Below are 11,896 nucleotides of genomic sequence, written 5' to 3' on the forward strand. Positions count from 1 at the left end.
TTCCTTCCAGTATTCTTCCCTTGCTCCAGGTTAGACATTTTCTCCTCTTGAGAAACATACTCTCCTGGATTCAAACTGTCTTTTTAGAAATCCACTTTTAAAGTATAAATAATAATACAGAGACACAGCCCTAGCCCAACCACCTTGGGGGGACAATGACAGCCCCATCCAGGTGAACCCTCCAGGAGACAGGTAAGAAAATTTCATAAGTTGTGACACTGTCTGACACAGTCCCACTACGAATGGCTGCACCTCTGTACCCTGTGTGCACATCTGTGGAAATCTGTTTGAGGTCAGTCCTGGATTGTAGGCGACTGCCAGAGCGTTGCCTGGCACCATGAGAGAGCACCTGGGCCTTGGGTTGGGGCAAAGAAGTAAGTGGGAGGAGAGGCCCTCCCAGCAGTTGATGGGAGGAAAACCAGGACCGGTTTCCCACTGTTTCCTAGACGGCCCTGCTGCTCCAGCAAACAGCAGGTGTGCGAGGGGGTAGATAGGTGGGTGGGCAGGAGGAGGTGGACTGCCAGGCTTTATAAATTCCCCACAGACACAAAAAAACAGATCCAATCACTTCTAATGTCTATGGCTGCATTCCTGCAGAAGGTGAAAGAAAACATAAAAAGACCACATATTTATCAGCACAGGAAACTGAGGCGGATTGCCTCCCCTGCAATAGCATTAATGTTTTTATTTCATTTCCTTGGGCTCTGAGGTTAATGTCAGCTGGCCATTATTTCTCAGTACCACGTCACCATTTTACCCGGACACTGATGACATTCTTTTAGAGATACCTGCTCCCTGGCCCTTAAGAGATTCTGATTGTAAGAGAAGGAAAGCGGTTTAATTGGCAAATCGCAATTTGGCAAAACTCAGGATAGTTGGCTAAAAGGCAAGTTAGAAACAGATGAGGATGGACAAGCAGGAATTGCCTCAAATGCTAAGGCTCGGCAGGTGGCACCTTAAATCGAATTTTAAACTTAAACTTTAAACTCTCCTCCTTCCTTGAAAGGAAACTAACAAGAAGGGAGAGGATCACACAGTCAGCAGACACTCCAGGAATGAGGGCAAACATTCACTGCCCCCAAGAAGAAAATAAATGTTTTAGGACTCCCAAAGAGATATTCACTGTGTATTTTTGTTGTTGTTGTTGCAGTTTTTGGCCGGGGCTGGGTTTGAACCCACCACCTCCAGTATACGGGGCTGGCGCCCTACTCCTTTGAGCCACAGGCGCCGCCCCTCACTGTGTACTTTCAAAAATGATTTCATTTCAAAGGAAGGTCAAATCTGTTTGAACACCCAGGACTAGAGAAGCTAACTCTTTAAACATCCAGAGTATTAGCAATTTGTCTTTTATTCCCTTTACACTATTAAAATTTCCTCTTACATTGCTCTAAAGCAGGGTTACATAGATATGGTCCACACTTCTTCCCACACCCATGGCGAAACGGAGGGCTTAATAGAGGTGCAATGTGAAGATTACCCTCTGGGTGTCCGTCAGGGGAGGAATTTTGGCAAAGCCAGCCCAGGGAGGAAAGAGAAGGGTTGTCTGGCTGTCACAGGCCTATTAGGTCACGAAAAATAGGATCAACGCTGAGCAAAGAGATGGGAGTGGAGACTCTCATGTAGACCAGGTTCTGCGTAGACTGGCTAGGAAAGATAACTCAGCCCACATCAAGATGTGTTTGGTTTCAGGAGAGAGTGGCTTCAGGGACACAGCTCCGCAGAGCCCCCTCCACCTCCACGTGGGATCAAAGTAGAATGAAAGACCAAATACTGGCCCATACTGAGGAACCCGCAGTCACCAGGCAGGGAAGAGATGTCTTGAGCCTTCGCAGACACCAGAGCCTTGATTTCACATAGAGCAGGATTAGAATGTGGTCTCTTTTGTAAGGGACACGAGAGGGGTAGGCACATCTCTGTCATGGACCTTCAGAGACCGAGGGTCCCCAAGGAGGGGTACTGAGAAATAATGGCCATGAGATACCGAGGCCAGGAGGCTCATTCCTCTGTAGGATGCAAGGTTTGGAAGGCCCGAGGCCTATCCTGACCAGCCTCCAGTTTAACCTGCCATCTCAATCGTGGAGTGAGAACTGGCTAAACTTCACAGGAAGCTAATGTGTATGTTTTTGCTTTGAGAGAAAGGTATCCAGAAGAGAGAGAGATGGACTCTTACCACCAGCTATTCTGTGCACAGGAGGAGAGAGAGGCAGTACCTTCTCTGTGGGCTGAAAGGCGGTGTACACATGGCTAGAGAGAAGGACAGTAGGTCTGTCCCCACCACCCTGCCATCATTCCTTCCCATGCCACGGGGGATCTGAGCCAGGGGACAAAACACAGGGACCTTCTGGTAGGTTACCAGCTGGGGCTTCCTCATCCTGCCTGTTACCTTCCAACACTGGTGTAGCCCCAGACCACGCCTCACAGGTACCACGCCAGGACAGACCAGGAAGGCACCCTGAATGCGGCCATGAAACTACTGGCAAAAAGAGGACATGGGGCAAATGCGTGACCCTCTGTACGCTGATAAGAGGCCATATTGTGTTAGTTTCCAGCAGTGGTCCAAAAGGAGGGGGATTGAAGGGATATATACTCAAATCTCTATAAAAAGGGGCTATTTGAGCTAGGTGTGTTACAGCTATACAAACTATAGGGGTACCCAGCAGTGTTCCTACTATCATCAACATCAACATGTACTTCAACCAAAAGATGTCAATTGACTACTGAAGATTCTATCTGCAGCAGGCTGGTGTCTTTGATTCGACGGGGCCCTTCAAGCCTGTGTCACTATTGTGTTCTAACTGCACTTCCAGCCTGCGCCGGGGGGCAGCCCTGTTCTGCAATAGCATAGTTCTAGCTTTGAAGAGGGGAAGCAGTGCGAGGGAGCCCCGTGGGTGTGGGGGCTTGCTCAGAAAAGGATCAGGGAGACATAATCCATAGATGTCACTAGAATCAATGCTGCGGCGGAGTGAAAGATTTCTCTCTACTGTAACTTTGCTCCAACTCTGTGCCTCCCCCAACCCCAATGCCTAATTACCGGCTTTATCCAGGAGTTTACACAACATCCACGCAGTCACTGAAGTCAGCTCGCTGGGCTTGGCTATTACAGTATTCCCTGCAGCAATGGCCGGAGCGATCTTCCAGGTCAGCAAGTAGAGCGGCAAATTCCAAGGACTGATGAGACCAGCTAAGGGACGAGAGTGGAAGATTGCCAGTGCTGGTGTGCCCCTCGGAAGCAGACCAGCCGAGCGGGGTTATTAATGCATAACTCCTTCATGCTGCATGAAACTTAATTCCCTCTTCTAACTTTTTCCCAAACTGTATTTATTTGTAGCTACCTTCAGGAAAATAATTCTAAAATGCATTCAAGCAGCCACACTTTTTTTAAACAGAGTAAAATCGATATGATTTACCCACTTCTTGATGTGTCATGATTATAGTTATGAACAACAGCAGTATAAGCTCCAGAGGGAAGAGCCGTCACTACACAGTTTTAGAATGTGATATGTTTGAGATTCATAGACCGAGCTTTACTTTTTTTTTTTAACTTCTCCCTCCTCATAATCACACCATCCAGCTGCTATTTCTTCTAACAAGTTTCTCTACCTTTGTGTCAAATCTGTTGAAATGAAATCTCAAAGTTTATAAAATTATAGGTAAAATAGAGCAAAAATGTCCCGAGTGTTCCTTGCAGAGGCCCTCATGTCAGTAAAGCCCTTGAACTTCTGTGCATAGACTCTCAGATTCTTATATGTATCCTGAGCAGCTAGTCTTGCTGGGTAAGTGATGTAACTAATAGCTACACTGTGTGTCTATGCAACGTTCTGGAACTATCCAGCTTCCCAACCACAAAACATACAAACATAAAATCTACCTTATGAATAAGGAAATGAATTCACCTTATTTTGTACTCTGCCCTCAAGCCTGTGCTATGCAAGTAAATGTATATTTTATATTATTAAATTTCTCCTTGAAAACTCTTTTCCTTAGGGTATAACAATATTTTTGCAACAAAGTACATTAGCCTACTTCTTAGGACGTGGCTTAAGATTTCCATAAAGACTTGCAAATATTATTTCTGAAGGGTTTAAAGAACCAAAGCAGTAAAATGTCCTGTTCTCTTACCTTTTAACTTACATTCATCAACTGTAACTAATAAAAGAAAAAGTTGGTGCTTTTTTCTCAGAGGAAACAGTGACATCTAGTGGATAATTTCAGTCATCACAGACATTTATATGTTCCAAAAGGCAAAAAAAAAAAAAAAAAAAAAAAGGAAAAGGAATGAATGAGGGAAGTATGTAATTCTCAGTCTAGGCGTATATACCGCACACTTGGCACTATGCTGAATGCCTACACTTATTAATTTATTTAATATATATGAAAGAAAATCCTACTTGACCTACCATGACATAAGCACCGTTCCTGCCCCTGTCCCTGGTGTATGATTTACTCTTAGCATGATTCTTTTCCTTTTGATTTTCCAAGCTAATATTCCAGGAATAAGTAAGGAATTTGACATGAAGAAAATAAACTAGAAACAGATTGTGGAGGCCAATGAGTTTTAGGTAAAAGTAAAAAAAAAAGAAAAAAATCACTTCTTCCTTTTCCTTTGTCTGTTCCTGGAGGTCAATGCTATGAAATGTGACCATCCCTGTGCGTAACCGCAACAGACTGCCCCTGCCCAGTGCCTACCGATCCCCACAGGGGTCCGCACAGTGTAGTGCATGCAGCCAAGGTGGTCCATCTGTGTGCACTCTGACGTGTGGTGCAGGATGGAGGACGCAAAGAACCGGAAGTTCTGCACAGACCGGGGAATGTCCATGGTTCTCGCTAGCGTTAAGGTTTTCCCTGTAAGAAGTAAACAATGTAAAGTATTGTCAGTTAGTGGAGACACTCTGCTGGGCCACTTCATCAAACATGTACCCCAGCTCACACCCCTTCTGCCGGGCCACTGTCATCACACGTGTACCCCAGCTCACACCCCTTCTGCCGGGCCACTGTCATCACACGTGTACCCCAGCTCACACCCCTTCTGCCAGTCCACTGTCATCATACATGTACCCCAGCTCACACCCCTTCTGCCAGTCCACTGTCATCACACGTGTACCCCAGTTCATACCCCTTCTGTCAGTCAACTGTCATCACACGTGTACCCCAGCTCACACCCCTTCTGCAGGTCCACTGTCATCACACATGTACCCCAGCTCACACCCCTTCTGCCGGGCCACTGTCATCACACGTGTACCCCAGTTCATACCCCTTCTGTCAGTCAACTGTCATCACACGTGTACCTCAGCTCACACCCCTTCTGCCAGTCCACTGTCATCACACGTGTACCCCAGCTCACACCCCTTCTGCCGGTCCACTGTCATCACACGTGTACCCCAGCTCACACCCCTTCTGCCGGGCCACTGTCATCACACATGTACCCCAGCTCACACCCCTTCTGCCAGTCCACTGTCATCACACGTGTACCCCAGCTCACACCCCTCCTGCCAGTCCACTGTCATCACACGTGTACCCCAGCTCACACCCCTTCTGCTGGGCCATTGTCATCACACGTTTACCCCAGCTCACACCCATTCTGCCAGTCCACTGTCATCACACGTGTACCCCAGCTCACACCACTTCTGTCAGTCAACTGTCATCACATGTGTACCCCAGCTCACACCCCTTCTGCCAGTCCACTGTCATCACACGTGTACCCCAGTTCATACCCCTTCTGTCAGTCAACTGTCATCACACGTGTACCCCAGCTCACACCCCTTCTGCAGGTCCACTGTCATCACACATGTACCCCAGCTCACACCCCTTCTGCCGGGCCACTGTCATCACACGTGTACCCCAGTTCATACCCCTTCTGTCAGTCAACTGTCATCACACGTGTACCTCAGCTCACACCCCTTCTGCCAGTCCACTGTCATCACACGTGTACCCCAGCTCACACCCCTTCTGCCGGTCCACTGTCATCACACGTGTACCCCAGCTCACACCCCTTCTGCCGGGCCACTGTCATCACACATGTACCCCAGCTCACACCCCTTCTGCCAGTCCACTGTCATCACACGTGTACCCCAGCTCACACCCCTCCTGCCAGTCCACTGTCATCACACGTGTACCCCAGCTCACACCCCTTCTGCTGGGCCATTGTCATCACACGTTTACCCCAGCTCACACCCATTCTGCCAGTCCACTGTCATCACACGTGTACCCCAGCTCACACCACTTCTGTCAGTCAACTGTCATCACATGTGTACCCCAGCTCACACCCCTTCTGCCAGTCCACTGTCATCACACGTGTACCCCAGTTCATACCCCTTCTGTCAGTCAACTGTCATCACACATGTACCCCAGCTCACACCCCTTCTGCAGGTCCACTGTCATCACACGTGTACACCAGCTCACACCCCTTCTGCCGGTCCACTGTCATCACATGTGTATCCCAGCTCACACCCCTTCTGCCAGTCCACTGTCATTACACGTGTACCCCAGGTCACACTGAAAGAGCCTTGGTTCCTTCCAGCCTGGGGCAGGTGTTCCTGGACTACACAGAAAGATGATCATGGTTTGCTGAAGCTATAAAATAGTTACATGTGAGGTAACAAAATGAGCTGGGGTGGGTAACATTGAGTTAAACAATCTTTGCTTCAGCCACATAAACTCTTACCACTCAAAATCACCAGGCTTTGTACGTGTAACAAAGAGGTTGAAATACAGTGTTAAGACAGCCTCACTTGCACATCACAAAAATCCATTTTTATGAATATGTGATGTATGTTGAGTATCCTCCCAGGACAGGAGGCTGTGTGTTACTTGCTCACCCATCCCACACCCATTTACATCTTAGCTCCTGGATAAAACAGAGACACATGAGCTTACCTGGATTGTTGCTGAGTTATCTTAGCAGTGCAGGGAGACTCTATAGTCAAGAGCAACAGCAGAGGAAACATTTTATCCTGAAATGTCTTAAACTCAGCCTGCTTCCTAAATTTAGATTGGTTTATAGCACACATATAATCTTAAAAGCTCTTGGCTTTTCCTAACAGTTACTACTGCAAAAATATACAGATATGTACACCATTACCCTGAGAAGGAGTGGGGAAAAAATAAACAGGAAGTTGTATTGGAAATGGAGTGGTGACTGACATAACAAACAACTTTCTAAATAACCTGACTATATAACTGCTTTTCTAGCTCCCTTTGCTTTGAAAGGCTCTACTTAGAATATGTGGAAGAAGGCACGATGAGCCCACGGTCTTCATCTCTCCCCATATCTATGCCCTTCCTTTGCCACTTATCTTTTCCGTTTTTTCCACCAAATAGAGTGTATTTCCCTGCCGATTGGCTTTGGTCTCAGAAGGAGGCAAAAGTGTAACAGCTGCAAGCCTCAGCCTGATAAGCCTTCAGGGACGCTGCTCTTCACCTCCAACACTGCCATGAGGCATGTGTGCATGGGCTGGCCTGATGGCCCCAGAAGTGTCCTGAATCCCATCTCTTACATGTGAGAGGCGCCTCTCACCCTGGTCTCGAGATTCCGCCTGGGCCAACTCCTCCAGGGACTGCTCCAGCAAATCTGCCAGCTTGTTGAGGACCTGTGAACGCTCCTGGGGGCTCCAGGATGACCAGCCGGGAAAGGCTCCTCTGGCAGCCTGGACTGCAGCGTCGATCTTGAAGGAGTAAATGGGAGAGGGTCACCTTAAAGCTATAGGCCCCGAGGGATGAATCCAGAATCCACAGGTTCCTTCAAACCTATTATTTTTTCTATCAAATTTCAATTATTCAACACATCCTGATCCTGAGCTACCCACAGGAATTTATGTGACTGGCAAAGCACGAACACCACAAAAACAAAGCAAAACATTCTATTGGAGAACTAAAACTCCTAAGTCCCCAGGCCAAGAGACCCCCAGAGAAACATTAAAAACCGAGCTCCTGGCCATGACAGGATGGAAGTTGGACACGTCTCATTACACACATTCCCTCTTGCAGTTTAGACACAACTGACCAGGACTAATGTTAAAATAGATATCATAAGACTGACAGAACAGACTCTGGCAGTTAAGATACAAATTATAAACAGGACCTAAGGCCATGTTAGGCAAGGCCTACTATGTTCTAACTATCAAGCACCAGCCACATGATAAGCAAATTAAAACCATCAGATCTCATCCAAGTTAACTTTCCAGAGTTTACACAGCTCGTAAGTGGCAGGCTCAGGATTCAGACGCAGATCTTTGTGGTTCCCAATGCCAAATATGACCTGCTATGACATGAGCACCGTTCCTGCTCCTGCCCAGCTCTGCCCAATGGAAGAAGCCTATATCGGAGAGGAGGGGATCTCTGGCTGAACAGATAGCTTGGGTACCTGGTTTTGGAGTTACATCCAAAAGGAAACAATATATGGGAAAGTATCGGCAAGGCCAACTCTCAGCCAAAATGCCATGTAGGCCAAATGAATCTTCAAGTCCTCCTCTTCTTTTCTCTCAGGCAATGTCTAAGCAATACCTTTTCCAAAGCAGAAAGTCCCCAGCCTGCATCTCACTCCTCTCCCCTTTGACACGGTCATGACAAATATTTATAATCACTTACAGCTCTCTTCTACCTCTGGGCCCTGGCTCAGCCTCAGAATCCTCTCCCATGGGCTTCAGACACCCGCAGGTGGCCTGTGATCCAACAACTGTCCAGCCACCCAAGCTCCCATTAGTCCCTCACACAAACCCTAACTCACATCGCTTCTTTATTTTCCTCATGTGAGCAAGGTCACTTTCAGCAGAGCTGAAGTGGATATAAAATGATTTCATCTTGGGCGGCGCCTGTGGCTCAGTGAGTAGGGCGCCAGCCCCATATGCCGAGGGTGGTGGGTTCAAACCCAGCCCCGGCCAAACTGCAACCAAAAATAGCCGGGCGTTGTGGCGGGCGCCTGTAGTCCCAGCTGCTCGGGAGGCTGAGGCAAGAGAATCGCGTAAGCCCAAGAGTTAAGAGGTTGCTGTGAGCTGTGTGACGCCACGGCACTCTACCTGAGGGCAGTACAGTGAGACTCGGTCTCTACAAAAAAAAAAAAAAAAAAAAAAAAATGATTTCATCTTTATTAGAAATTTCTGAAAAGATGGTCACTTCACCCCGTAAACTAAAACTCAGATGTGGGCCTGCAGACAGCATGAGGGAAGAGATGGGGGATGTGGTGATCTCCACCACAAGGGAGGGCCATGGGGAAGCCTCACGACCAGCTAGCAGGAGGAGGGCAAATTTCTACAGTAAATGTAAAAATCTAATCTTCTTGTTATTCAGAAAACACAAGTCCATTCCTATGTTTTAAGTTGTCTTATGTCACATGTCATATGTTCAAGTAAAATCAAATATATATTAATCTATTATATACAAAAATATTATCATAAGTTAATACCTAGGAAGTATTTAGTACATGTGAGATATTAAAGGCTTTATATTATTAGTCTGTTCAATTGTCAGAACAACATTATGAAGTAGGTATTATGATTACCCCCATTGTACAGATCAGGAGACTGAGGCACACATCTCAGTTAAGGTCAGAGATACCAAGTGGTCTTTGAACCAGGCAGTCTGACTCCAGCCTGGGCTTATGACTAATGTTATAATGGAAATGTGCCCCACAAACGTGTGTGCGTCCATGGATCTAAGCATCAGAGATGAGAGCATTAGCACACTGTCCTCTATGAAATAAGGATGATGATGGAGTCTAATTTCTAGCTTGTCACAATTCACTATTTGGGACAAATGTCTAAATAAATGGGAGCCACTGTTGGCCCCACCAGCAACATTTTCTGGAAGTGACTTTTTGGGAAACTGAGCATGTGATTTGTATGGTGGCCATATTTTTCAAGCCAGAAAAATAACGGGACTTAGGGGATCAGATGGGACATTTGTAAGTTAGATTGCTGAGAAAGTGAAAATATCTATTATTCTACTAGTGGGTACTATCCATCTATCATACTAATAGGTATATCCATACCTCATTCTATTTTCTAAAAAGGTATGAGATAATAGCTGCAGGAAATATTTCAACTGAATTTGGCAGACTTGTCATTTTTAACTTTGCCAAACACTCTGAGACAAGAAAAACACCAAGCTGCATTCCCCACATCTAACTTAGGTCATTTGAAAGCAAACAAAACTGCAGGTTACAGTTTAACCGACAAATTAGCTAATATTTGCAAACATTAATCTTTAAGTCTAAAGGTTTTCTTAATGAGAGACAGATTTGAAATATTAACAAAAAAGCAAAATAGCTGAGTTCTTTAAAAAAATCTTTGCAGATACTATATATTCATATAGGAAGGCTACAATATAAATATTCTAGTGCTTTGTGCCTTAGAAAGAAAAAATTATAATCCAGTAGGCATTAGATGACTACACATCCATCAGCCAAGTTTATCACCCCAGATACACCTTGCTTTCTCAGTGCAATACCTGATAACTAATCAAATACATCTCAAACATTTTAAAAAATTCCCCAAGTAAAATGAACTCTACATCACTAAAAAAAAATGTAATGCATATGCTATTAAATACTTTGATAAGAAAAAGGATGGCATTAAATCTAACTCCAAAAATACAGAGGAATTTGAGTTCCATCATTCAAATGATCAATTTTATTTTATTAGGTATTTAGAAGACAGGAATTCTTGTAAGACGATCTAAAGACCAGAGTTTTCATTCTTTCATTTTTGTATGTGTAAAGTGATACATTTTTTAGAAATTCGTGAATATAGTGGTAAATTTCAACAACACTGCGTAGAGAAAAGAGAGCACTTAACAGTGACAGTTTTTGCAAATAATATTTTGTACTAGACCCTTATTAGGGGATATCCAAGAATTACTTAAAAGACTGCAGACATGGCTGTGTGTTAGACTGGCTAGAAAAATTACTTGCTTTTGAATGTGGTAACGTGACATTAGTTCTATCACACGTGTCCTGCCACAGGGTAAACTTCTTAACTAGAATCTTCCTTCTGCTAATGGTCGGCAATTCTACACCTTCTCCCAACCCCTTCTGCGTATAGAACATCAAGTCACCCATAATTTGCCAACATTTTAAATACAGTTTAGTCTTCTTTGAGTGAATGTACTCACCTCTTCTTTTCCACTATCTGGCACTCTGCAATACACCTCCCCTGTCGACGGGTCATAAGAATCTATATATGAGTTACAAGGTAAAAATTTTCCATCTATGAAGTTTTCCAGCATCAAAAGTGCCTTTGTTCCAGCCATAGCTAGGAAAAAGTCTGCCTTCGCCCTTCGCAGCTTCTCAGTGAGCTCTCAGGCCCCCCTGCCACTTTTCCTACTGCTCCACTGTTCTCCTGGCTCCCAGCCCCACTCATTTGCTAACCAGTAGAAGTGGGAGGTGACCTGACAGGGAGAAGTCCAGTCTCCAAATTCCAAAGAGAGTTCTGGAATGTTTCACAGACTTACACTACGTTATGTGTGTCACACTAACATCTACATGTGTGTTCACAGCCTTTTAAAACTGTCAAAAGGCATCCTGTATATGATTTTATTAGGTTCACACCATAAACTGTGCTTAAACACTGATGGAGTGCTAGGCCTCAAAACAAAACCTTTACATGAATTGACCTGTTTATTCCACACAACAATCCTGTATAACGCAAATATCATTCCGTCTTTTCTTTTATAGAAGAAACAGAGCCTTGGAGAGGTCAGTTTGCTCAAGGTCACACACTTGGCAACAAATGAACTCTAGCCCTTTAGTCTCCAAATCACGTGCTTTTTCTTTCTTTCTTTCTTTCTTTCTTTTTTCTTTTCTTTCTTTCTTTCTTTTTTTTTTTTTCTTTGTCGAGACAGAGTTCTACCCTATGCCCTGAGCAGAGTGCAATGGCGTCATAGCTCACTGCAACCTATATTGAGC

The 11,896-nt window shown here is 45.1% G+C and overlaps 1 protein-coding gene across 1 annotated transcript in view; it reads right to left on the reverse strand.

Moving 5' to 3' along the window:
• ALDH8A1 (aldehyde dehydrogenase 8 family member A1) overlaps positions 1–11,340 on the reverse strand; it is a 31,041-nt gene extending 19,701 nt beyond the window's left edge. Inside the window, exons 1-4 of the mRNA XM_053592757.1 lie at positions 11,104–11,340; positions 7,514–7,661; positions 4,687–4,842; positions 3,032–3,181 (exon numbers count right to left, since the gene is read on the reverse strand). Of these exons, the coding sequence (XP_053448732.1) occupies positions 3,032–3,181; positions 4,687–4,842; positions 7,514–7,661; positions 11,104–11,241 (592 nt within the window). The 5' untranslated portion in view covers positions 11,242–11,340. The remainder of the gene's footprint in view (positions 1–3,031; positions 3,182–4,686; positions 4,843–7,513; positions 7,662–11,103) is intronic.
• Positions 11,341–11,896: the final 556 nt, after the last annotated feature.

This window comes from Nycticebus coucang, chromosome 5 (assembly GCF_027406575.1).
Source record: "Nycticebus coucang isolate mNycCou1 chromosome 5, mNycCou1.pri, whole genome shotgun sequence".
NCBI lineage: Eukaryota > Metazoa > Chordata > Mammalia > Primates > Lorisidae > Nycticebus > Nycticebus coucang.